Raw genomic sequence first — 26,856 nt, 5'->3', positions numbered from 1 at the left:
AACTAATTATGAACATATAAAAATTAAAATGTTCTTTAATACTTACATATTTTCCAAATACCAAAGATGCCAGCAAGTCAAACAAAGCATAACATCCAAAGATCATACCCGTAACTGTATTGCTGACTCCTTTCTTCTCAGCCTTTAAAGAAACAGGACAGGAACAAAGTTTGAAAGACAAATTCTCATCCATGTGGAAAGATAGAGCTATTAGATCAGAGCATTGTTTTATGGTAACGTTTATCTACATAGCAATTTCACAGATTGTCATTTTATGTTTTTAAGAGTTTATTTATTATTTTTCTGAGAGAGAGAGCACAAACAGAAGGGAGGAGCAAATTCCCACCTAGCAGGGAGCCCAGTGTGGGGCTCGATCCCAGGAACCTCAGCCAAAGGCAGACACTCAACCGGCCAAGCCACACAGGCACCCCCAAATATTATCATTTTAAAACAAGCAGAATGGGGAAGGAAGGGAAGCTATAATAAAATCATTTCTGACATGAAAGCTATTCACTCACCACACCCATAAAAATTGTTAGCTTTATAATCTTGAGAAAAGAAAAACAGAACCGAAGGCAATGCATTTCATGATTTCAAAAATAAATTACAAGAGTGCCTGGTGGCATAGTCAGGTAACCATCTGTTGATTTCAGCTCAGGTCATATTCTCATGGTCATTAAATCAAGCCCCACACTGGGGCTCTGCACAGGACATAGAGTCTGCTTAAGATTCTCTCTCTCCCTTTGCCCTTTCCCCCACCCCTATTAGCATGCTATATAAATAAATAAATAAATAAATAAATAAATAAATAAATAAATAAAAAGCTGAAGTAACTAAAACAGCATGGTACTGGCATAAAGATAAGCATATGGAATAAATTAGAGAGCCTAGAAATAAACCACACAGTCAACTGATGTTCCACAAACAATAAAGAAAAGGATAGTCTCTTCAACAAATGGCATCGGGAAAACTAGATATCCACAAATAAAAGAATGAAATCAGACCCCTGTCTTAACCTACTCACAAAATTGACTCAAAAAGACTTAAATGTCAGACCTGAAACTATCAGACTCCTCAAAGGGGGATGCTTCTTGACATTGGTCATGGCAATGATTTCTTGGATTTGACACCAAAAGCTCGGTCAACCAAACCAAAAGTAGATAGATGAGGTGAGAAGTCATCAACTGATAAACCAAAGAGAGAGGCCTGAACAGACCTCTCCCCCCCACCCCCACAGTCCTCAGAAGGAACCAACCTTCCCAACACCTTGATCCCAGACTTCTAGCGTCCAGAACTGTTAGACAATGAATTTGTTGTTTAAGCCACCTGGCATGTGGTACTTTTGTTACTGCAGCACTAGCAAACTACAACAGGTACCTCAACGGGAAGATATGATCATAGGAGTCAAAGAAGACATGGAAAGAAGATGCACTGGTCAAGTCACATTATCCACGTTCTTTGCTTAATGGATCTAATAAGTATTTAATCCTGGAGTCTGGCATTATTTATATAATAGCTTTGCAACTAACATTTATTTGGACTCTCACTATGAGCCAGAATCTCTATTAAGTGCTGTTTTACATGTTTTCTAAAAACAGTTAAATGAGGGATGTATTTTTGGCTGGCTACATTTTACAGATGAGGACACAGACTTGCAAAAGTTACACAGGAAACCATGATGGTTTCCAACCTGTGCAGGTTCCCACACTCACTATGGAGATAGGATGGTGACTTCAGATATCCTAGAATCACATTCCATGGCAGCAGCCAAATATCACTTTTGGAATGTGGATCCTGCTTCACATTAGAAAAGCAAGAATAGCTATTAAAAGCAATTTCTAGTTCACATGTTATCCTGTGACAAAGAAGGAGGGTGCCAGAAAAAGGATGAGTAGAAATAGGAATCCTGCACCAGAATTTAAAAAGAGCCCTATTTTTCCTTGGTCTCATTAGCTCTAGCTAATAGAAAGGATACATGCAGGAGGAAAGGTAAGTTTTACCAGCACATGTGGCAACCACAAGGCTTTATTTTAATAAAAAATGAAAAGGATCCTAGATACTCTTTGTATCTAGGTCTTTTAAAGTTAGAATGCTCTCTCCCTGCCTCTGTCTTCAGCCTTCCCTCCTGTAAGCAAAAAAAAAAAAAAAAAACTAAGTCAAAACTTAAAAAGCACAGCATAGGGAATATAGTAAAAAATACTTCAATAACTGTAGGGTGACAGACGGTAACTATTTATTGTGGTGACCACTATATAATGAAGAGAATTGTATAATTGTTATGATGTAGACATAAAACTAATATAACAATAAATGTCAAGTACATGTCAATTTTTTAAAAGATTGGAAAAATTATTAACAAAATAACAAAACACAAATCTACAGTCTTGTTCTTCTTTGTATTCCACTAGGGAGAAGCTAACGTTAGTTGCTAGCCAGGAAATACCCTGCTAACTGGTTGCTCCAGTTACTCCAGGTCCTCTCTGTCCTAATTACAGAGGCTCAACCTATCATTATATTTTCCAAAACCCAAAACTTATAGGCTACTCAGTCTTGTTCAACTACCTTTTTTCTTTTCTTTAGCTTTTATGTATTTATTCATGAGACACAGACATAGGGGCAGAGACATAGGCAGAGGGAGAAGCAGGCTCCCCGTGGGGGGTGGGGGGCGACTCAGGGATCACGCCCTGAGCCCAAGGCAGCTCAACCACTGACCAACCCAGGCGTCCCTTGTTCAAATATCTCTGATAGCTTCTCGCTGACATCTTTGGCATAAATGGAAGGACCCTTGCATTCTAGCTTCCCCTGCCTCCCCAGATTTGCTCCTGTGGAACTTCTCTTCCATCCCAGGCCCAAGCCACATCAAGTTGTCTGCTTTCCTCACAGAGAACATGCTATTTACTTTGCCTCTGTTGTTCGCCCTGAGAACACATTTCTCAAGACTCACCTTGGATTCATCCTGTGAAGTCTCTTTCCACACTAGCCTTTTTCTCCCTCCCTCACCACCCTCACACATGACAAAATTAACCATTCCTTTCTCTTAAGAGTCTCCTAACAATCTGAACAGCCTTTTGGTGAAGGGTGCCCAAATACTCTGCAACTTATGTTTTTTTCATATTTTCTCACTCCCAGTGGATTGACAAGAGAGGTAAGTTTTCCAGATCTCTTTTTTCGCCCTAACAGCATCCAATGCCTGCATGCCCTGGAGGGGGAGGCCATTAACCCTTCCACTCCCATTCAGTAAATAGAACTAAATCAAACTAGTCACTGAACTTCATCAGGAACGTGATGAGATCCTCACTACTCTGCTATATTCTGGATTAGCTACAGATACCAAATGCAATAAATGTGTGCAAAAAAACATTGAAAACTAAAGAGCACTGTAAGGGTATGGAGTCACACTGTTCCTCTAGCAAAGAAGCCATTTCCATCCTCCTTGGTAACACAAAAAACGAAGGGCTACACATGATCAAGGCAGTTAGAGGACCCAGAGGGGTCAGTGCAATTAGACCTGAGGCTTTGGCAAAGAGTACAGGGTAAAACGCAACTCAGCCAAGCCAGGACCATTTCTTCCCTGTTATATCCCACCCACGTCCAGAGTTCGTGTGGATTCTCTACAAGTTAATTCCCCCCTGAGTCTGTGTCATGACTGTTGGGGCCCGGCGGGAAGGGAGACTCCTCAAGATGACAGATACCCCAAATGGCTGAGGTTCCTGTCCACCTCCACTTGGGACGCCAATGGACCAGTGACCTGCTGACAGCCCGACGCAGACCCTCACCTCCCCTTCGGACTTCCCCAGCCGGACCCAGTGCCCTTCAAACCCCAGACGGGGAAGTCACCTGTGGCTGGCCGAACTGCAATCCTCCCTTTGCAGATGAGCCGACCAACAGGAAACCGTTCTGCCCTGCAACGTTGTGAACCCCCCCACCTTGTCTCGGCGCGACTTCCCGACTCTCTCTTTCCCCCGTGGGTCGGGGAACCTCGCCCTCGCCCGACGGGGCCTGTAATACAATCTGCTCTTGGACCCTCGCTTGCCTTGGCGGTCTCATTTCCATTTAGTTACTAAAAAACCTAACAATGACCTGCAAATCCACACAAAAGGCAATGACTGGAGGAGCTAGCCGATATCAACCAGAATTCCTTCTTGGCACCGACCACTGCTACTAGATTCCGTAAAAAATTCAAGCCAGAAAAAGGGATTTGCTGGGACCATGCCTTCCTAATTCCAAAATACTACTAAGTTAAAGACTCCAGGAGAGGGATCCTGGGTGGTGCAGTGGTTTGGCCCTGCCTTCGGCCCAGGGCACGATCCTGGAGACCCGGGATCGAATCCCACGTCGGGCTCCCGGTGCATGGAGCCTGCTTCTCCCTCTGCCTGTATCTCTGCCTCTCTCTGTGTGTGTGACTATCATAAATAAATAAAAGATTAAAAAAAAAACTCCAGGAGACCCGTCTTAGCAAAGACCTTTTGCAATAATGCTAAAATCTCAGTTACTAGACCACCCCCTTTGTTTTGGTGGCAGAAACCAAAGATTTATCAAACTACATGGTGACAAAGCAGTCCTCAGAAGGTCAATTATATTTAGGTGAGTTATCTCCCAAGAGGATTTTCTTTCTGACTGGATTTTTTTTTTCCCCTCTGGCATCAAGTATTCCATCAGAAGTCTTTCTGCCGTGGATCCCTGGGTGGCTCAGCAGTTTGGTGCCAGCCTTCGGCCTTGAGGCATGATCCTGGAGTCCCGGGATCAAGTCCCGCATTGGGCTCCTTGCATGGAGCCTGCTTCTGCCTCTCTCTGTTTCTGTCTTTTTCTCTCTCTCTGTTTATCATGAATAAATAAATAAAATCTTTTTAAAAAAAAGTCTTTCTGCTTACCAAAGTTCTATGCATCATGTTTACTAAATGCAGATTTGTATATTTTACACACCATAAAATGAAATAATTCATAAGGCTTTTTAAAAAAATTAAAGTTCATAAAAATGTCTCACCTCCTTGGGAAAAAAGGGTCCGAGGATAGAATAGCACATCATAGAACCCAGGTTAATGGAAGCTGCTGATATCAGTACAAAGAATTGTTCTCTGGAAAGCTGTCTGGGTGTCTCTCTTGTATTCCCCAGAGAGTCATCACCTTAAACGCAAACATGGTATAATTACAGGCATATAATTGGGACTTTTGATTGAAGTTTCCAAATGTCACTTCTGTGCACTCTGAAGATAATGTCTGCAGAACTAAGGGCTATTTTGAACACAGCACATTTGATCAAGCGTAACACAGAGCTTGTACATCACTACTATTTTGAAAACATTTTCAGGGCAGAATTTATCAAACCATCTGATCTGTTTTGCCTTCTCTATTTCTTCCACCTTTAATTCCTTCAAGAAGGATGAGGCAACAAGGAGATCTCTACAGTATAATTTCTCAAGTCACCAGCTTCATATGCCACATGAGCTTAAAATGTTCTAAGCAGGTCATGTTAGCTGCTCATTAAGCAGTCTAGGTAGTACTGACGTTAAGTGAAGTGTGAGGAAAAAACAAGCCAAAGCATTCAATTGGGGAATGAACACTTAGGACGGTTTGCTCCTGGAAAGTCATGTCTCATGAATACGTAAATCGATACATATTTTACACTAATTACTAGCCTTTTGCACTGATTATTTCCATACTTATGTCCAGAGCTATGTGTTCACTTAATTTAAAGACAATAGGTCAGTTACTCAATTTCAAATATTCATTTTTAAATTCAACAGCTTGAGAAGAAAGAAATGTAGGATTGAGAACTTTACTTGGTTTGCTCTGCTTTCCAGAGGTTGCCACTGCAGTCCAGGAAAAAGAAATCTGTGCAAGATGGGGAAGTCTCCAGAACCTTTACAAGGCTTCTGGAGTAAAGGGGGAGGGAACCAAGAGAAAGTTCAAGGGGACCAGCAGGTGCTCCAAACGTGGAGCTTCACCTTTGTCTAAGGGCATCCGCGTCCGCACGCCCAAACCCCGGCACCGGGAAAGCCGGGAGGGGCCTCGCCGCGGCCTCCACGTCAGGCCCCGCAGACGGGCCGAGGCTCAGAGCCCAAGCCCACCGCCCGCCTGCCTCGCCGAGTCTCTGAAACTGACCGAGCTACAACGAATTCAATCGTGGGCAGGCAGGACCCACGCCACTAGGGGTGTCCCCCCGCACCGCCTCGGTCACCTCTGGGGGGGCGTGGGCCCTCGGGGCCCCCCGGCGCCTCCATGCGCGGCTTGTGCACGGGCTCCGGCGCCGCAGCTCCCCCGCTCCAGGCCCGCGGACTCCGCCTCGCAGGAGCCTCCGCCTGGCGGCGCCGCTCAGCCCGACCTCGGCACCGCGGACGCGGCGGAGGCGGGGCGGGGCGGGGGCGGGGCCGGGGCGGGGCGGGGGCCGCGCTGCTGCCGGTGGTGGTTTTTTTTTTTTTTAAAGACGCAGGCTGCTATCCTGACCCGCGCCCTGGGACAGGCTGTGCTTCTCATTCCGTATCGGGTGAGGTGGGGGAGGACCAGTCTACATTCCAAGTGGGTGAACCCCCTCGTTTAAAATGAATAAAATGCTTTTCCACTAAAGGTGAGAAAGGAGACTTCTGCAGACACAGAAGAGGCCGCCACCGTACTGCCCCCCTCACAGCCTGCTGGCGCACACTCAGAAGCTTCACTCAACCTCACCTTATTTACTATTTGGCAACGACTAATGTTTGAGGCCTGGGAAAGTTTTGATTTGAGATCAACATGAAATTCAAAGAACTATTGAGTTACCACTTTGTTTCAGGCACTGTGAATTCAAAGATGAACCAGCCCCACCCAGCCTCGAGGAGCGTACCCCGCCCCGTAAGGACGCCCGCTGATAACCTATCGTAGGGCAAGGAGTTCTGGAATAGAGACGTGCGGGAGGAGCGCTTCACCCCGGTGAGTCCGGGACGGCCTCTAGAGGGAAAGGTGTCACCTTGCGTCTTGAAGCTTATGCAAAAACTGCTTGGGCAGGTTGGAGCCCTTCTAAACAGAACGGTTAGTTCTAGCGGAGGCTCCTTCAAGTATCTTTTCAGAATCTTTATGATCTTACCTCCACCAGCTTCTCCGACTTTATTTACTTTACATTCCCTCTCCAGTCTAATATCAAGCCACGAAGGACAATTTTTTTTAAATTATTTCTTTGATGATTACATTTCCTTTTTTTTTTTTTTTTAAATTTTTATTTATTTATGATAGTCAGAGAGAGAGAGAGAGGCAGAGACACAGGCAGAGGGAGAAGCAGGCTCCATGCACCGGGAGCCCGACGTGGGATTCGATCCCGGGTCTCCAGGATCGCGCCCTGGGCCGAAGGCAGGCGCCAAACCGCTGCGCCACCAGGGATCCCTACATTTCCTTTTTTGTTCTCGCTTTCTGGACTGCTCCTTATGCAGATATTGGGTCATCCAGAGTGAACCTCTTATTTATTCATCTTCTTTTCGTCTACTTTTCAACTCTTCCTATTCTTGCTCCATCTTATAGGAATTTCTCCCAACTTTATCTTCCAAGTCCTACAGCTGAATTTTTCATTTCTATTATCATTTATTTCTCTCTATCCCTATTCCCATTCCCCCATCGGCAGTCATTCTGGCATGGTTTAGTGGTTTCTTTTTTTAAGATTTTGTTTTGAAGTAATCTCTACACCCAGTGTAGAGGGCTCAAATTTACTGCCCCGTTATTAAGAGTCACATTCCCTACTGGCTGAGCCAGCCAGGTGCCCCAATCTTGCATATTTAAAACAAATCTTTTTTTTTGTATGTATTTCCATAAGATGTATATTCTTGTTTTGCACCCATCTATTTTTCATGTATATAAAGTGTACCGTGGTATACATTCATATTCCTAACTTTCTCTCCACTTCCATTTTCTACTTCCTATCTTCCGTTTACATGTTCAGTGTTACAGCTGAAAATACTATTATATTAGTTTTCTGGGGTTGTTGTAACCAATTGCCACAAAGTTGGTGGCTTAAAACAACACAGCCTTGTAGGCCAGAAGTTCAACATCAATTTCACTGAGACAAAGTCCAAAAGGATCTCAAGATCTTTAACTTAATCATGTCTGCATGGACCTTTCTTTCAAATAAGATAACGAGTTCTAAAGATTAGGATGTGGACATATCTTTGGGAGCCATTATTAGCCTACTGCAAATATCCATTCATAATTTTATATACTCATCATAGACATATGAACACATTTGGAACCCTTTTATTTATAAACTATAATGGAATATTTTGTTTAAATGCTACTTCCTCAGGGAAGTTTATTCTTGGAGGATCTTTTTATCAGATATAGGAATATGGGGAGAGAGTTGTTATCTTTCAGCTTCTTCGGGACATGATTCTACTGATTTTGATCTCTATAATTTCTCATGAGAAATCAGTATAATTTTGCGTGTTACATACCTTTTTATTTTCCTGGCTGCTTTTTGGAATTTTCTCTTTGAGTTTCAATGGTTGACTTGTATGTGTCTAGGTATGCATGTATTTTTTTTCAAATCTGTATTTTAATTCTAGTTAGTTAACATATGGTGTAATATTGGTTGCAGGGGTAGAATTCAGTGATTCATCACTTTATGTACAACACCCAGTGCCATCACCCACTTAGCCCATCCCCTGCCCACCTCCTCTTCATCAACCCTCAGTTCTCTAGAGTTAAGGGTCTTTTATGATTTGCTTCCCTCTTTTTACCCCTTCCTTTGTATTCATCTGTTTTGTTTCTAAAATTTCACATATAGTGAAGTCATATTGTATTAGTCTTTCTCTGACTGATTTATTTCACTTAGATAATACACTCTAGCTCTACCCACATCATTGCAAATGGCAAGATTTCATTCTTTTTGATGGCTGAGTAATAATCCATTGTATCTATATATCATACCTTCTTTATCCATTCATCGATTAACAGATATTTCAGCTCTATGGTTTGGCTATTGCTGCTATAAACATTGGGGTGCATGTGCCCCTTCGAATCAGTATTGTTTGTATACTATGAGTAAATACCTTATAGTGCAATTGCCGGGATGTAGGGTAGTTTTATTTTTAACTTTTTGAGGAACCTCAAAAATTTTGCATTCCCATTAAAAGTGTAAGAGGGTTCCCCATTTTTCATCTCCTCACCAACATCCGTTCTTTCCTGAGTTGTTAATTTTAGCCATCCTGATAGATGTGAGGTGGTATCTTATCATGGTTTTGATGTGTATTTCCCTGATTTTGAGTGATGTTGAGCATTTTTCATGTTCTTGTTGGCCTTCTGGATGTGTTCGTTGGAAAAATGTCTGTTCATGTCTTCTGTCCATTTCTTAACGGGATTCTTTGTTTTTTTGGGGTGTTGAGTTTGATAAGTTTTTTATAGATTTTGGATACTAACATTTTATCAGATACCGTGGTATCTGATAAAGTGGTCATTTCCAAGTATCTTCTTCCATTCCATAGGTTGTCTTTTAGTATTGTTAACTATTTCCTTCACTGTGCAGAAGCTTTCTATCTTGCTGAAGTCCCAACAGTCCATTTTTGCTTTGATTTCCCTTGCCTTTGGAGACATAACTAGAAAGAAGTTGCTACAGACAAGGTCAAAGAGGTTACTGCCCGTGTTCTTCTCTAGGCTTCTGATGGTTTCCTGTCTCACATTTGGGTGTTTCATCCATTTTGATTTTATTTTTGTGTACGGTGTAAGAAAAGTAATCCAGTTTCATTCTTTTGCATGTGGCTGTCTAGTTTTCCCAACATCATTTGCTGAAGAGACTGTCTTTTTTCCATTGGATATTCTTTCCTACTTTTTCAAAATTAGTTGACCGTATAGTTGTGTGTCCATTTCTGGATTTTCCATTCTGTTCCACAGACCTATGTGTCTGTTTTGTGCCAGTGCCATATTGTTTTGATGACCACAGCTTTGTAATATAGCTTGAAGTCCAGAATTGTAAAGCTTCCAGCCTTGCTTTCTTTTTCAAGATTGCTTTAACTGTTCAGGGTCTTTTGTTGTTCTATACAAATTTTAAGAGTGTTTGTTTTAGCTGTGTGAAAAATGCTGGTGGTATTTTGATAGGGTTTGCATTAAATGTGTAGATTGCTTTGGGTAGTATGGACATTTTAACGATATTCATTCTTCCAATCCATGAGCATGGAATGCTTTTACATTTCTTTGTGTCCTCTTCAATTTCATAAATATTCTATAGTTTTCAGAGTACCTCTTTTGGTTAGGTTAATCCCTAGGTATCTTAGGGTTTTTGGTGCAGTTATAAATGGGATTGATTCTTTGACTTCTTTTCCTGCTGCCTTTTTTTTTTTTTTTAAGATTTTATTTATTCATGAGAGACACAGAGAGAGAGCGGTAGAGACACAGGCAGAGGGAGAAAAGCAGGCTCCATGCAGGGAGCCTGATGTGGGACTCGATCCCAGGTCTTCCAGATCAGGCCCTGGGCTGAAGGCGGCGCTAAACCACTGAGCCACCTGGGCTGCCCTTTTCTTGCTGTTTATTTTTGGTGTATAGAAATGCAACAGATTTCCACATGTTGATTTTATATCCTGCAACTTGGCTGAGTTCTTGTATCAATTCTAGTAATTTTTTGGTGGAGTCTTTTGGCTTTTCTACATAGGTCAGCTGCAAATAGTGAGTTTGACATCTTTCTTTTGATTTGGGTGACCTTTTGTTGTCTGATTGCTGAGGCTAGGACTTCTAGTAGTCCTTTGTTGAACAACAGTGATGAAATGGACATCCGTGCCATGTTCCTTACGTTAGGGGAAAAGCTCTCAGTTTTTCCCCATTGAGAATATTAGCTATGGGTCTTTCATATATACCTTTTATAATGTTGTGGTATGTTCCATCTATCCCTACTTTGTTGGGTGTTTTGGTCAAGAATGGATGCTGTATTTTATCAAATGCTTTTTCTGCATCTGTTGAGAGGATCATGTTCTTATCCTTTCTTTGATCAACGTGGTGTATCACACTGATTGATTTGCAAATATCGAACGATCCCTGCAGCCCGGAATAAACCCTACTTGATCAAGGTGAATCATTCTTTTAATGTACTGTTAGATTTGATTTGCTAGTATCTTCTTGAGGATTTTTTACATCCATGTTCATCAAGGATGTTGGCCTAGCATTCTCTTTAGGGGGGTCTTTGCCTAGTTTCGGAAAAAAGCTGGCTTTTTCCAAACTCTAGAATGAGTTTGGAAGTTTTCCTTTCCTTTCTATTTTTTTTGGCACAGTTTAAGAAGAATAAGTATTAACTCATCTTTAAATGTCTGGTAGAATTCCTCTGGGAAGCCATCTGGCCCTGGAATTTTGTTTGTTTGGGAGATATTTGATTACTGATTCACTTTCTTTGCTGGTTATGGATCTGTTCAATTTTTCTATTTCTTCCTGTTTCCGTTTTGGCAGTTTTTAAGTTTCTAGGAATTTGTCTATTTCTTCCAGATTGCCCAGTTTGTTGGCGTATGATTTTTCATAATATACTCTTATATTTGTTTGTTTTTCTGTGGCATTGGTTGTTGTGTGTGGGAGGTGGGGCACTGTTACTGCTCTGGCTCTTAACCACACTAGCTCTATTAAAAAAGGCACCTCCTAACTCTGGGAAACGAACTAGGGGTGGTGGAAGGGGAGGAGGGCGGGGAGTGGGGGTGACTTGGTGGCGGGCACTGAGGGGGGCACTTGACGGGGTGAGCACTGGGTGTTATTCTGTATGTTGGCAAATTGAACACCAATAAAAAATAAATTTATTATTTAAAAAAAAGGCACCTGCAGAGCCTCCACTGTGTGTACTGTGCTGCTCCCTGAAATCCATCTGTCTTAATGGGAGGGGTGAAAAATGGGGTTGGCCCACTCTCTTCCTCAGAGACAGATGTTCACAATCACTGCTGTTCAGGAAACCCCCACAGAAAAGCAAACAATCTCCTCTCCTGTGTCCCAGGAGTCCATCGGATCCCTGCCTGGTGGCACACAGTGCTCCTGTGTTTTATCTCAGGTGCATGGCTGGATTTCAAAACTCCAAATTGTAAGGACCCAGCATGGTGTGGACCCAGGCCAATCCTCTAGGGGATGGTCTGTCCTTGCTGTGGTTGGTACTGGTTTGTCTGCAGAATAGCAGTTGCCAGACTGCTCCAGGACTTGGAGTTTCTGCTAAAGCATGACAAAAAGCTGGCTTCCAGGTTGGCTATCCTCAGGCATCTCTTCCTGTATGCTAATAAATGGGGCAGTTCAGTGGAGCCCTCCCACTCTTTAGTTCTCTGAGAGGCAATGCTGCTTCTCCCAGACACACTCCAAGAAGGGGAGAGCTATCTCTCCCAGCATGACCCAGGGGATCCTCAGAGGATGCTGTCTACTCCCCGGTTTCTGTCCTCCTTCTCCTTCCCAGAGCACTGCTGTGGCCACCAGGCTTGACGCTGGTGATGATGTGGACTTCTAAAACTTCAGCCCTTCAGCTCCACTGCTTGTAAAAAGTTGCAATAATCAGCCCCTCTCCCTTACCCATTGGTTTTCGGAAAGTGTTTTTCTTATGCAATCCCCTGAATGCTGCTTTATCTTTCTCTCTCTCTCCTCTGTGATCAGGGCTTTTGCTTCTCCAAGCGCCCATCATTCTTTTCTCCCCTAAATCACATCACTGCACCTCCTACCTTCCACAGTGTGGCCTCTTTTCTCTCTCTAGTTGGCAGTTTATTCTCTCAGTCCTCAAATCATTTCCTGGGTGTTCAGAATGATTTGATAATCATCTGTGTTCAAGGTTTGAAGCAAGCATAAAGTCCTTCTCCACCATCTTAACTCCTCCTTCTCTCTTATTCATACTTCTTGGGGTTCACTGAACTTCTTGAATTTGTAAATGTATGTGATTCATCAAATTTTGGAAGCTTTTGGACATCATTTTTCAAATATTTTTCTATCTCATTCTTTTGTCTCCTTCTGGCAATCCAATTGCATGTGTGTTAGAAGTATGTATTTAATTATACATATGTTAGGTTTTTAAATTTTGTCCCGCAGGTCATTGCAGTTCTATTTAGTTTTTTCAATTCAATAGTTTTTCTCTCTGTTCTTCAGTTGGATAATTTTAGACTGATCTAGCTTAAAATTCACTGAATCCTTCTTTTGTCAACTTTAGTCTACTGCTAGCTCTTCCAATAAATTTCTCACATTTTATTTTTCAATTCTAAAATTTCTTTTGATCCTCTTTTATAGTTTATGCTTTTCCTATTTGCTCGTTCATTATGAGAATTATTATTTTAAGATTTTATTTATTTATTCATAAGAGACAGAGAGAGAGAGAAGCAGAGACACAGGCAGAGGGAGAAGCAGACTCCCTGTGGAGAGCCTGATGTGGGTCTCCAGGATCAGGCCCTGGGCTAAAGGCAGTGCTAAACTGCTGACAACCCCCCCCCACCCCGGGCTGCCCCGAGAATTATTATTTTACATTCTTGAGTACATTTTAATACGTGCTAAAATTCTAGTCTGCAATTTTTACATTTCTTAAAAGATTTTATTTATTTATTCATGAAAGTCACAGAGAGAGGCAGAGACAGACACAAGCAGAGGGAGAAGCAGGCTCCCCGTGGGGAGCTTGATGCAGGACTGGATCCCAGGACCCCAGGATCACACTCTGAGCTAAAGGCAAATGCTCGGGATCCCTGGGTGGCGCAGCGGTTTGGCGCCCGCCTTTGACCCAGGGTGCGATCCTGGAGACCCGGGATCAAATCCCACGTCGGGCTCCCGGTGCATGAAGCCTGCTTCTCCCTCTGCCTATGTCTCTGCCTCTCTCTCTCTCTGTGACTATAATAAATAAATAAAAATTTAAAAAAATTTAAAAAAAAATAAAGGCAGATGCTCAACCACTTAGCCACCCAGGCATGTTAAAATTAGTTTAACATTTTGATTATTTTGGACTCAGTTTCAATATTGCCTTTTCTCTTGTGTAAGAGTCATGTTTTTCTGTTTTTTTTTTTTTTTTTTTTTTTTAAAGATTTATTTATTCAGAGAGAACGAGAGAGAGGCAGAGACACAGGCAGAGGGAGAAGCAGGCTCCATGCAGGGAGCCCGACGTGGGACTCAATCCCAGGTCTCCAGGATCACATCCCAGGCTGCAGGCCGCGCTAAACTGCTGGGCCACCAGGGCTGCCCTTTCTGTTTCTTATTACATGTAGTAGTTTTGTATCATATCAAGGGCATCATGAGTAATACATTGCAGGGACTTTGGATTCTGTTGGTTTCTTTCAAACGACACTGATTTTTTTTTAAATGTCAAGCGTTAAACCTTGTATCTGTTTCACCCATAGGAAGTAGCTGAAATTTATGTGCATTTGTTTAGCCTTGGCAACGTTGCTAAGATTCTGCCCCATGAAAGTGTGGGTCAAAAGCCAGCCAGAGATTTTAGGCAGAGTTAATATGTGGAATGGTGGTCTTCTTTTTTGGAGTCTCTCTTTTCCGGGATTTTTCCCCTCCCCTCCATTTCCAGTAGCTGTGGTTGCTCTAAACTCTGCCCTCTAGTTTTCCAAGAAGTAAAACAAAATTTTGACAATTAGTTACCCCATGTGGCACTGACTACGGTCTGTCCTTATACTAGAAGCCACAAAAATGGGAGGTTAGCCACTGCCATTCTTTTTTTCAAGTGTTGATCATCATCCTCATTGTCTGCCACCCCCTCAAGTTCTGTCTACTTTTGGTTACTGTTCAGTATCTTTAGGTAGTTGTCTGAAAAAAATTTTTTAGGCTTACTTTTGTTATCTGCAAGGTAGTTAGTCTTACAGAAGTTCCTAGTAGTTGTATTTTATTTAACTAATAACCTATGCTGGGTTGAGTGAGAAATCTCCAGATAGTCAGTGAGTTTGAGAAGCACTGCCTTATAAAACTTTTCACGAGCTGCTATAACCAAGATCCCTAAAACTATCCTGTTTCTACCATTCCTCAAACCTGATTGTTCAGTAAACCCTCTAATTCTCTGAGCCGTTCAATACTTTATCAGTAGATGCATTTTTTAAAATGTTGGTCATTCAGTTGTATGCAAAGAACTGTAAATGACACAGTATTACCCAGATTTTCTACAATGAGTATGCTTTCTTGTCCTAATATAATATAAGCAAGCAACTACTGGGGATGCCTGGGTGGCTCAGTAGTTGCACATCTGCCTGATCCGCTCAGGGCGTGATCCCTGAATGCCTGGATCAAATCCCACATCTGGCTCCTCACAGAGCCTGCTTCTCCCTCTGCCTGTGTCTCTGCCTCTCTCTCTCTCTGTGTGTATCACGAATAAATATAATCTTTAACAACAACAACAACAACAACAAAAAGCAACAACTGTCATTTACAAATAAGGAGATCATCTATAACTTGGATACACAAGAGGGAAGTTGGCATCAGCTATAACTCAGTGTCATGTGCTAAAGTCATATGATACCAGAAAATGGATACAGCGGACTGCCAAAGTGTTCAGCATTTACTATTATTAAAACTTTTGTTGCAAAATGATAGCATAGAATGTCCAAATAAAAAGAGTCTTTAAGAGCATCTCATTCAATTCCCCACTATATTTTGCAGATGAGGCACTTGAGGATCAGAGACTAGAAGTGTTTTGACCAAAGCTACACAATGAAAAATGATAGAGGAAAATCAGCATAAAGAATTCTTGAATCAACAGTCTGCCCATTAACTTCATTGCTGGGGTTAGAACTGGTTAGGTGACTAGGAGTTTTTTCTCTCTCTCTCTTTTTTTTTTTTTTTTTTTGAGTTTTTTCTCTCTTTATTGCAGTTCTAGTTCTAAGGACGGGAGTGGTCCTGGCTTTATTCCAGTGGTTCTCTAATAAAAACTGCGGTTATCAAACACATTTTAGAGCATCAGGATCCATTTTTCAAAAGAAATGTTACACAGCAGCAGAACTAGTCTAGAGAAAGTAACATTGGAGTCTGGAGTCCTACGAATTCAGGTCCTCCTTATATCCCAAGTGAATGCATTTAACATGAATTTAGGATTTGTTCTATTAGCCACTACTCTTTTTCATTTATAAATTAGCTATGTTGCTGATTTATAATTAGTTTATCAATAAATTTTAAGTATTATCTCTAATTATCTTCCTCAGTATGGTTTAGTTCCCACAAATTCTGAATCAGCCCCGTAGCAAGCAGCCACAGCACCCAAAAGGCTCTGGGCAGCATCTGGTAGCAATAAAAACAAGGACTTAGAAAACATTCTTAGTAAGACTTATGAAAAGGTAGATGAGCATCGCACAAAATCCTCAAAATATGTAAGCTGTTAACAACATAGGCTTCTTATTTGGCTTTTCAATCATCTAGCTCCATTCTCTCCTATAACCATTTCCCCCTTAATAAGCTAGGTTTTCCAATTAAAGTCCTTCCTTACATATGAACTTTACAAGCTATGACCCACTGCCTTTATTAATTATTCCATTCTTATTCATCTAGTTTCTTATATTCTTTTCCATTTTCTTCCCTCTTACCAACTTTTATTTCTCCTTTGATTCTTCCCTTGAAATAATAGAATTCTATCTTCTCTGGCCCAAACCTTTCTTCAGCTACAGCTAATTTTCTACAGTATATTTAAAGCCACATACTACATAAGGCAAGACTAGACCTATATGTTCCTGAGCTGCAGCAGGAATATTTCCTGAGTTTTATCCTATTTCTTAGCTCCCATTTTCATCCATTAGGCCTATCTTCTATCCCAAAAGGTAGGGACATTTTAAACATTTTCAAATTAAATGTGTTTTTCTTTTAAATGTGGTTTTCTGGGATGCCTGAAACCTGCCACTAATTCCCAAGAGATGCTTATTTATCTAGCTCTAGTTCTGTAGTTATCTGTAGTTCTCAACATGGCTTTCTTTTAGGTATGCCATCTACTCAGTTGCTCCTTTAAAGTGCTGGGCAGTTTAGGGCAAGAGAAAGTAACATTTAAGAACCTTTCTATATGTTTTCATATGAAGTTCTCTATAAGATAAATAACTATATTTACAGGCACGGTGGTAAACACTTTAAACAACCATCACATTTAATCCTCACAAAATATTATACTATTATCAAGATTTTGCTGGCTCAGAGTAGTAATTTGCCCAAGGCCACAAAGTGAGCTAAAATTTGAACTTTGCTCAGCTGCTCCCCACCACTGGAAGATAAAAAATCTTTAATGAGGCCTAGCCCAGCTTCTCTTCCCAGCTCTGGTCTTCTTGCTATTCAATGCAAAGATCTTTTCTGTCATTTAATGTGTCCTGCATCTCTTCTGACATCTGTTCTAGGCTGAACTGTGTTCACCTGAAACACATATGTTTAAGTCCTAACCCCTAGCACCTTATATCAAGACCCTCCACCACCCCTAGTTCGTTTCCCAGAGTCAGGAGTCTCTCTCCCTTACTGATATTTCCCGCTCATTTCCCCTCCTTTCCCTTATAATCCCTTTCACTATTTCTTACATTCCCCATATAAATAAAAGTATATGATGTTTGTCCTTCTCCGATTAACTTCCCTCACTCAGCAGAACGCCCTGCAGGTCCATCCACGTGGAAGCACATGCAGAGTGTCTGTCGTTTCTACGCTGAGGAATATCCCCCGTGCACACAGACCACAGCTTCTCTATCCATCATCTTTCCGCGGACGCCGAGGCGCCCTCCACATCCTGCACAGCCACATCCTGCAGCTTTCAAAGCAAACGTCTGAAAGGTGACTGAATCAGCAGCTCAGCGAGCAGCCTCCGAGGATGAGCTGCGAACAGGAACCAGAAGCCCGACACTTCCCTATGAGAGGTCCGCGAGCATCAGACACAAGCGACCTGCACAGCCGCGTCCAAGCCCAGTCCCCTGCGCTGTCCCCGCGTCCTCCGTCCGCCGCGTACCCTGTGGCCGTCCGGGCCCGAGCACACGGCTGCGCGCGGAGTGGCGCGGGGGCTGCTCGCGAGCGGCGGGCGAGGAAGAGACCGAGGACACGCAGCCGCATTTCGTGTGTTTGCGTTTTGAAATGGAGGCAGGGGAACGGCTGATAAGCGCGAAATCCAGAATGCGGCCTGCCCCGGCAGAGCGCGGTCCCGGGCTCCGGCCCCTCGCCCGCCCCCGCCCGCCCGCCCGCGCTTCCCCGAGGCTCGGTCCTCGTCACCGCATCCGTCCTGCGGCGGGCGCACCGCGGGCGTGTCGGAGGCACCCGCCGAATCCTATTTGTGCGGGATCACGGACTTAGGAGACGATGCACCGTCAAAAAAAGAAAGAGGACGACAAACCAGGGTCACCTGCAGAACGACATTTAGAGGGACGGGGACGAGAAGGGCGGGCGCGCCGGGCGGGAAGGCCCAGCTCGCAGGGTCCACGGAAAACCACGGCGCACGGCGGCCCAGGCACCGGCGGCGGGGCCGGGCAGGCGGCGCAGGAGCGCGCTGGGCCTCCTCGCGCGCCGTAGGACGAGCTCTCGGGGCCTCTCGGGGCCTCCGCAGGCCACGCCCCCGGCCGGGAGGCCGAGGCGAGGCTGCCCGCGTCGGTGCCTGTCCGGAGTGCTCCGGCCTCAGAGCCGCCTCCACCCGGAAGCAGAAATCCTCGGGCCCGGCACCGCCGGAGCCAGCCCCGGCAGGAAAGGCAGCGCACATGCGCCTCGGGGCCTGGGCAGCCCTTAAATACCGGCCTGCGCGCGCCTGCGGCCTCTTTCTCTGCCGCCGCCGAGCCGCGCGGAGGCGGAAGCTGCTGGTGAGTCGAGCGAGGTGGGGGTAGGAGCCCTGCTCCTGCTGCTCTTGGCCAGGGTCGGGTTTCGGCTGACTTACTTAGTCACCTGGTGTTTGTGTGCGTCTCCGTTACAGTGCAGTCAAGATCCGGCTACACTCGTAACCCACCGCCATGGCCGAGGAAGGGTGAGGCCGGGGCGTCGGGGGGTCGGGGCGTCGGGGTCGTGGTGCGGGCTCAGGGGGGCCGCAGCCCCCAAGGCCACCTCGCGGGGGACGGAGCACAATTCGCTGGCGGTTTTGACTTGGTTTGGTGCGTTTCAGCATCGCTGCTGGAGGTGTAATGGACGTCAATACCGCTCTGCAAGAGGTGCTGAAGACCGCCCTCATCCACGACGGCCTAGCACGTGGAATCCGCGAAGCTGCCAAAGCCTTAGACAAGTACGTGTGTCAGTCTCAATACTGTGGGTTGGAACCGGAGCAAAACTGCAGCCGAGGGAAGAAAGCGCGAAGTTCATGGTGTTAGCACAAGAGTTCTGAGTGACATCGTCCTACAGGAAACCTAGGAAAAGGTATCAGAACTCGGATACGTACAGCCCACAAAGCGGTGGGTTCCTGTTTTGAGTGGGAGTAAGCGTTTGACGTTTTAGCCAAAGACTACAGCGTTTGGATGATGACTTGAATCGTCGGATACCCCTTCACTCTTGATGAGTGAGACCTGAGCAGTCTGACAAACCTGTAGGTTGCGGGACTAATTTCGCTTTAAAGGACAGCTAGGAATCCTCATTTGGCAGTTTGCAAAAATTGAAGTATGAGGTTAAAGTGGGGAATTTCAAGCTATTGTGGAAGTAGCTGGATTGTTGGGAGAATTCAGAAGGTAGTAGCTATAGAGGTGAACACGTGAGAGACGCTGTAGATATATCTGCTTAGTTTTGGGGCTAGTTACGTTGGCCAAAACAACTGCGTGTATTAACGATCTGAGCTGAATTTTAGCGCACTTTAAGAAGTTCTTAAGTAATTTTAAGTCTGTTCAGCTCACTTGGTGTAGACTGGCCACTTGAATCCACTGAAAAGAGCAGTTGGAAGCCCTTCAAGTCCTGGTGTGACTCCCCTGCAGTATTTGTACAGTGGTGCCGCGCAGTATTGTGTTCCTGGGCCAGTAACCGGTAACAGCTCCTAAGCGTGGTTAGTTTCATACAACAGCTTTTAAACGTGTAATTGGCTCGCAAGAAAGGATGACAAAAGTTTGTGAACTATGGTACATAAACCTAGTATTGGGGAGTTACTGAAAGCTTGATCCTGTAGATGGATATGTGCTCTTTAACAGGTTCCGCAAACTGAAGGAGTTGTATCTTCCAGTGGGTGTTGCTTGTTTTGCCACTGTAGTCGTTGCAAAGATACATACCTCCCTTATGAAGTGCCAAGAGAGTAGATTCAGACCTGAGATTAAGATTTCTCCTATTGGATTTTGCATTTCAGGCGCCAAGCCCATCTTTGTGTGCTTGCATCCAACTGTGATGAGCCTATGTATGTCAAGTTGGTGGAGGCCCTTTGTGCTGAACACCAAATCAACCTAATTAAGGTAAGTTACCCATTTAATTTGATTTATCTGAATTGTTAAGAGATACCTTAGTGTAATGAAAATTGAGCCACTTAGAGTTGTCTGGATTAATGCTACTTTATCCTATCAGTAAATTTTGTAAAGAGAGTCCTTGCTCACTGGTGTGGAACATCACATAAACTTGGTATGTTGGACTGTGCTGAAGCTAGTTACGGAAATGTTATATTCCTGTGGAATTGCTAATTTTGGGTGTTGGTACAGAGTGAGAGCATATTCTAGGTGGTATTGGTGCTGTACATGATGACAACTGGCTCCCTCTACTGAACTGCAGTGAGGAAACTGCCATGTCACCCTATCTGATTACAGCTACCTTTTGGGTCTGATTTATTGTCAGTATTCATTTCTGGTAACTAATCCAGTGATTTTTTTCTTTTAATTCCACTCAATAGGTTGATGACAATAAGAAACTAGGGGAATGGGTAGGCCTCTGTAAAATTGACAGAGAGGGAAAACCCCGTAAAGTGGTTGGTTGCAGTTGTGTGGTGGTTAAGGTAAGTCCGTATTTCTCTCTGGGATGAATGTTGTGCTGGGAAGCTGCGTGTGTAGGGTTTTAATTGTTAAAAGTCAGGAAAGTCAAAGAAATTTGTGATTTTCAATATTTAAAATCCCTTTTCTACCTTTCAGAAAAGGAAAATAAGCTGCAATTAAGCCAGCCAATGAATCTGCTTACCTGAATATGTTTCTGCAGAAATTTAAAAATTGCTGGCGATAGTAATGCCATGTTACGAGCCTTAAAGACACTGAAGTCCTTAAGGTCCCTGAAAATGGCTATAAGAAATTTTAGTGTTGGGAAACATTTTCCTAAGACACAAGCTAACTTTAACTTTGTAAAGCTTCACCATAACTAGTGCTAACAACTTGGTAGAGTTTCTAAATGTTTAAAAAATGGTTTTTGTTTATTTTTTTAGGACTATGGCAAAGAATCTCAGGCGAAAGATGTTATCGAGGAATACTTCAAATGCAAGAAATGAACAAATAAAAAACTTGGTTTTTGTTCCTCACCTGCTTTTTGTTTATTTGGGGGCAGTAAAATAAGGTCTCTGTTAGCAACGAACAAAAGATAATCCTTGTAGAATTAGCAAAGTAACTAACTAGAAACCTGCTACCTCTCCTGATTTCTAAAGGAAAGCCTACTCCAACCACTAAAGTGTGGGTAACTAAAAACAATGACTTACAGATAGCCTTGCAGTGATTGTGACTGCCAAGGTTTCCTAGATGTCATTGATCAAGACTAAGGCTAGGCAGCCTAGGACCTAGAGGAAATGGGCCGAGGCTGGTCAGTGTGGTTAACCTTGGCAGTCCTACAATTTGGCGGCAGGTTGAAAAAGTTGAAGTCAAACTGCAGTTATGGGCAGGATTGGATTCAGGGTATGGGACATAGTAGAGGATGGCCAGAAGTGATTAATAACTGGACATGCCTATTAGAAAAGGTCTGTCCATGGGGTTTGTTAACCCTTGGTGTTAGATAAACGCTAATTAAGCACAGAGGCAGGATGTGCTTTGATACGCTCAAGTCTCGATCCCAGGGAAAGGTGATTACCCATGTATTTCAGGCCTGGACCAAGTTACTGTGAGCATGAATTAGCCACGTAGGATTAATAGTGTTGTAATCTTAAACCCTGCCAAATTGCTGCCTGGGGCACTTTGAATCTCTACCCTAGTTTCCCAGTATTGCTGTTTAGTTAAGGGGGCACATGTGTGAACTGGAGCCAGATCTGGTTTTGAATGCTCACTTGTTGAATAAGCCCTTTTCTAAAGCCTGCCTTTGGAGAAATAGCAGCCTCTACCATCCCTGAAAACTGCTGTTCTCTGCCTGGTAGATTTACTGTGGTGGAATGAATGGCCTCAAAAGCTGTATAGAGTTAAAGCCGTAAATAATGTACCCAGGGGTTCATCTACCATTAAGTGTCAACCTGAGCTATCGAATTTCTAAGCAAAGAGCTTTCTGTTGCTCTGAGTTCTGGCTTATGTCAACATCTGTGAAGCAAACCATTTTTTATTCTGTTATCTGGCACTGTTGGAAGATGTTGATGGAATAGCAAGAACCTTTACCAACTTTGAGGCTTAATGGTTTGGGGGGTTCTGAAGTTCATGCTAGGGGGAATGGCCAAGTACAGCGCTCTTCATTTTTTTCACTAGACTCCTTTTGAGGGTAGTATGGAGAAAACTAAAACTGCTCAGTATTCTGTTGTCCCGCTAAGATAAGCAGTGCAGCTTTTTTTTTTCTTTTCTTTTAAGATTTTAGTTATTCATGAGACCTAGGCAGAGGAGAAGCAGGCTTTATGTAGGAAGTCTGATGTGGGATCCTTGGGTCCAGGAACACACCCTGAGCCAAAGGCAGACCCTCAGCCACTGAGCCACCCAGGCATCCCAACATTGTTTTTTGATCTTTGCATCTCCATTGTCCTCTGGGAGAAAACCCAATCTCTTCAAGGAATACTCTTGTCCTTGATACAGCTTTCTCAAAACAGGTACTACCCTACTGTGGCTGTTACTCAACATCCTGCTACTCTGGATGATACATCCATGCTCTCGTTTGCTCTTGGCTTCTGTCTTCTACTAAAGGTCAGTGTGACCAAAAAGACCTCATATGGTCAAATCCAGTTGCATCACAGCGTTTTCCTCTTCCCTCTTGCTGGGATTTTCTCCTATAACTTTGCCATCCATAAATGAGTGCATCCACACTTCCTCTTCAGTCTTTTGTTTCTCCCTTTGCACTGTGTTAGAACCAGAGTTGGGCTCTGGCCCATTTCTATGCAGCCTTCCTGGGACATTCCTGTAGGTTGATTTCCTTTTATTTCTAAATCAGTTCTTTTATTTTTGAACAATGGTAGACAAATGATACATTCTAGGGAGCGCCTTGTGAACACCCACTTGAACAAGTTTTGTATACGTTAAAGTGAACGTAATCACCCTAAAATGTTTTCGTCAGAGAAGTTAACTAGCATATCAGGCTCTCTACCAAGCGTTCTCTATTTTCTTCCAATTTTCAAGGTATTGGCATCTGGGGTCCTCTGCTCCTGCTTCTACCTTGTATGGTCCTCAAGCTCTTTGCTGCAGTAGCCTTTCCGCTAACTGATGCTGTGAATCACTGCTCACTTCAGGTAACATCCACACAGCTCGGAGAGCAGGAGTTTGAGCTTTATGCTTGAAGTATAGTTTTCCCTACCTGGCAGTCTACTTCAAAACCCAGTTTAAGTGTAACTTCATCCCTAATGGTTGTGACCTGTCTACAGCTTTCATGGGATTCACAGCGGAGCTCCTCCATGCTGAAGTACCAAGGCAGAAGCAGCTGTCTTCGTTTTTTACTGGGAAAAATAATTCTGTGAAACCAGTTGGTCTCAGAATCTTGACCTCTCATGGACCTAAGCCAAGCACTTTATACTGTTAACTGGCTCCTATGGTCAGTCAGTGAGACCTGGACATTCCTGTTCACTTTGGCTATAATAAGAAACCTCCAAATCAAAGTCCTCCCATTTTCTTTGTCCTTACCTCTGTTTTTATTTTTGCTTGGTCTTGGTTTTATTAAAAATTCTATTACATGTATTTTTGGTAAGCCACTTTTAAGTGCTTTTAAAAAAGAACCAGGACATCCGCAAAGGAATTAACAGGGCTGTATTAAGTCAGTGTGTTAAAAAACAGGAATTTGTTAGTAATATTTAACTAGATTGTGGAAGCAGTGAATCCATTATGCAGGCAGAAGTGTTACAAGTCCTAGAACAGTGTGGGAGTATCAGTTTGAAGACTAATCTAGTCCTTAAGATGGAGCTTGAATTTTTCTTTTTAGGTGAGTATACGTATAGAATTAGGTTCTGTTCAAGGGATATGTTCAAGCATTTAATACTTTTTGCTGTACTCTTGAGACCTAGAGGAGGAAGATAAGGATATTTAGCTAAGGAGAGGAAATAAGGGGACAGCTTTCATGACTCCAGGTTGGTGATGGGGCAGGCCTAGAGGGGTGAGGCATTGTCTTCCCAGTCAGGGTCCTCAGCTCACTCTACAAGCCAGAACAGAACTTGTAGGCAGTAAATTCCAGAAAGAGCAGTGGAGGCATCATGGCTCCACTGATGGTTAAGGAGAGAAGCCACTAGGCTCACCTTCCTGTAGAGAATCTATTGGTTAAAGTATGACTCATTTCTGGTGGCTGGCCAGGTGCTGGGGGGCAGAGGGATCATGGAGGTCAAAATTGAAGATTAATCTTTCAAAGGGTTGTATTTGGGACTTGGGTTACATAGTCTTGCCTCAGAATGTTCACAAGGATTTGGGCTGGTGCTTGCTCCCGAAGGGAAAAAAAAATGTGAGTCCTTTTAAAACCTGGATTATGTTTCAAATAGCACAAGCACACCTAAATTCAAACTGCTTTGTCACAAGAAAGGTGTTTCAGCCAGCTTTTTTTTTTTTTTTTTTTTTTTTAAGATTTTATTTACTTATGAGAGACACAGAGAGGCAGAGTCTTAGAGGAGAAGCAGGCTTCCCATGGGGAGCCCGGTGCAGGACTCCATCCCAGAACCCTGGGACCATGCCCTGAGCTGAAGGCAAGATGCTCGACCACTGAGCCACCCAGGTGCCCCTCAGCTAGCTTTTTATCTGAAACCTGTATTACCTAACCACAGTCTGCTGATGGAAGTTGCATTACAATTTGGCTTTTGCTTGGAAAGACATAGAAATGAGGAAGGTGATCTTGAGGATTCCTTATCTATACAAAAGGGACAATTTTCGGGATCCCTGGGTGGCGCAGCGGTTTAGCGCCTGCCTTTGGCCCGGGGCGCGATCCTGGAGACCCGGGATCGAGTCCCGCGTCGGGCTCCCGGTGCATGGAGCCTGCTTCTCCCTCTGCCTGTGTCTCTGCTTCTCTCTCACTGTGTGCCTATCATAAATAAATAAAATAAAAAAAAAAAAAAAAAAAGGGACAATTTTCTCAGCTTTCTCCTGGTTTGCATGAAGCATCCCTTCAGTATGCCTTTGCTTTTGGTCTTTGACCATCATCACTGCGTTCCGAATTTGCTGATTTCCACAGCAAATAGGCTTTGGAAAGAGAAAGTGCCAAAGAGGGGAGAGAGAAGTACTATTACAGGTAGGAAACCGATCTCTTTCAAGTCTCTTTATGAACTAAACTGGATGTGAAATATGTAGAGGTAGAGACACTAGTGATCATCCTGTAGTCCTGACAACCCAAGAGGTTGTATGTTAATTTCTCAGTTTTTTTTTTTATTAAGATTTTATTTATTGGGCAGCATGAGTAGGTGGGGAGGGAGCAGCAGACCCCTTGCTGAGCAGGGACCTTGATGCGGGGCTCTATCCCAGGATCTCAGGACCTGAGCCGAAGGCAGAGCTCAACTGACTGAGCCACCCAGGTGCCCCAACTTCTCAATTTTTGATGATAAAGGAAAAAAATTGTACAGCATCAGTTCAGAATGCCCGTAGGTAAGAGCACTCATTTATTGTCTAATAATAATAATGATTAAGTAAAATGTATAATTAATGGGATATCATGGTACTTAAAACATAGACAATATGAAGGACATTTGTTAATGTATTTTAAAAGAATATTCAAAATGTACAATAGGACCACATTTTGTAAAAACAATAACAAATATAAGGATATACAACAAGGTTTTAGTGGTTTCTGAAAAGGTGGATATTTTGGTTTACCTTTTGCTTTTTTTCCTTCAACATGTATTGCTTTTGTAATAAAACCTATTTAAGGAAATGAGATAATGGTATAGGGCTCTCTTGGGGTTAGTATTAAGTACCACTAATATACAAGTTAAAAAGAATAATGCTTTGTGAACAAGTGCATTTATTTACTTGTCCAGTAAAATTGGGTAAAACACAAGCTTAAAAAGGCTGAACTTAGACTTAGCCAGCAGAGGGCAGTAAGAAGCTGGTGCCTGGTGAGGGACCTGTCTGCAAACCAGTCAGACAAGCACTAAGGACAGTGTTCCTTTCCACAGCACTTACCCTAACATCGAACAGAGACAAAACTAGCGTGGCCCCTGCACAAGGATGACACGCAAATTCGTGAAGCAGCAGTAACTATAGCAGGCTCCCCGTAGGGAAAGCTGCTCCCGCTCTAATATTGTTGGGCTTTAGTTTACTAGTTAGGCTGCATTCACTTTTTGCCTTGCTATTGCAGAATCTGCGATCCCTGGCCAGGGAGGTTGTTTTCCTTATGTCCCCGGAAGCTGTCAGTAGAGGTGACTGCGGTTATTTTTATATGCAACTAAGAAATTGAAACTCTGCAACACATTCCTGGAGGAAAGTTTTGAGTCCATAGTTGTATGCTTCTGTTAAACTCCTCTTCCACTACACTGAGATTTGTCTAGAGCCACCTGAAGGCCAGAAGGTTGCAGAGTAGGCTGATTGTGGAATATGGGCAGAATTTGGAGAGTATCACGGCAATAGATGTATTTTGGAGATTACAGTTCACATGGTAGCTCCATGGAAGCATTGACTTTGTTCTGTACTGTGCTCTGGCCTTGAACAGTACTGATGTGGTAGGCACTTGGATATTTTCTCTTGGATAAACAGATTTGACCTGCCTATCTGTATAGTAGGTTAGTTAATTTGTGGGTTTTCTTTTCGGGCTTAAACTCCATAGCCTCTT

At 43.3% G+C, this 26,856-nt stretch overlaps 2 protein-coding genes, 1 long non-coding RNA gene and 4 other non-coding genes across 11 annotated transcripts in view; 6 read left to right on the top strand and 1 right to left on the bottom strand.

Moving 5' to 3' along the window:
• Window positions 1-6,344, bottom strand: part of SLC18B1 (solute carrier family 18 member B1) — a 32,703-nt gene extending 26,359 nt beyond the window's left edge. For 2 of the 5 annotated variants that reach the window (XM_025997848.2, XM_025997849.2), the window contains exons 1-3: window positions 6,179-6,343; window positions 4,985-5,124; window positions 47-142 (exon numbers count right to left, since the gene is read on the bottom strand). In XM_025997848.2, coding sequence (XP_025853633.1) covers window positions 47-142; window positions 4,985-5,124; window positions 6,179-6,221 — 279 coding nt within the window. In that variant the 5' untranslated portion in view covers window positions 6,222-6,343. Of the gene's footprint in view, window positions 1-46; window positions 143-4,984; window positions 5,125-5,780; window positions 6,061-6,102 lie in introns of those variants that run through there. The other 3 variants (XM_025997846.2, XM_025997847.2, XM_072720804.1) reach the window with 3 other exon arrangements.
• Window positions 6,345-18,175: 11,831 nt separating this feature from the next.
• Window positions 18,176-21,250, top strand: LOC112919449 (small ribosomal subunit protein eS12). Its single transcript, XM_025997850.2, has 6 exons — window positions 18,176-18,656; window positions 18,767-18,817; window positions 18,953-19,069; window positions 20,108-20,210; window positions 20,639-20,740; window positions 21,158-21,250. The coding sequence occupies exons 2-6, from the start codon at window positions 18,804-18,806 to the stop codon at window positions 21,218-21,220; spliced, it is 399 nt and encodes a 132-aa protein (XP_025853635.1). The 5' UTR covers window positions 18,176-18,656; window positions 18,767-18,803; the 3' UTR covers window positions 21,221-21,250.
• Window positions 19,293-19,364, top strand: LOC112919545 (small nucleolar RNA SNORD101). The gene has a single exon (XR_003234925.1). It is a non-coding gene; the product is annotated as a small nucleolar RNA SNORD101 (small nucleolar RNA).
• Window positions 20,480-20,556, top strand: LOC112919547 (small nucleolar RNA SNORD100). Its single transcript, XR_003234927.1, has one exon. It is a non-coding gene; the product is annotated as a small nucleolar RNA SNORD100 (small nucleolar RNA).
• Window positions 20,896-21,025, top strand: LOC112919546 (small nucleolar RNA SNORA33). Its single transcript, XR_003234926.1, has one exon. It is a non-coding gene; the product is annotated as a small nucleolar RNA SNORA33 (small nucleolar RNA).
• A 1,439-nt stretch (window positions 21,251-22,689) lies between the features above and the next one.
• LOC140593932 (uncharacterized) lies at window positions 22,690-23,795 on the top strand. Its single transcript, XR_011994385.1, has 3 exons — window positions 22,690-22,814; window positions 23,244-23,353; window positions 23,486-23,795. It is a non-coding gene; the product is annotated as an uncharacterized lncRNA (long non-coding RNA).
• A 2,392-nt stretch (window positions 23,796-26,187) lies between these two features.
• On the top strand, window positions 26,188-26,290 carry LOC112919544 (U6 spliceosomal RNA). The gene has a single exon (XR_003234924.1). It is a non-coding gene; the product is annotated as a U6 spliceosomal RNA (small nuclear RNA).
• The last annotated feature ends 566 nt before the right edge of the window (window positions 26,291-26,856 follow it).

This window comes from Vulpes vulpes, chromosome 1 (assembly GCF_048418805.1).
Source record: "Vulpes vulpes isolate BD-2025 chromosome 1, VulVul3, whole genome shotgun sequence".
Lineage (NCBI taxonomy): Eukaryota > Metazoa > Chordata > Mammalia > Carnivora > Canidae > Vulpes > Vulpes vulpes.
This window is presented reverse-complemented; position numbering and strand designations above follow the sequence as displayed.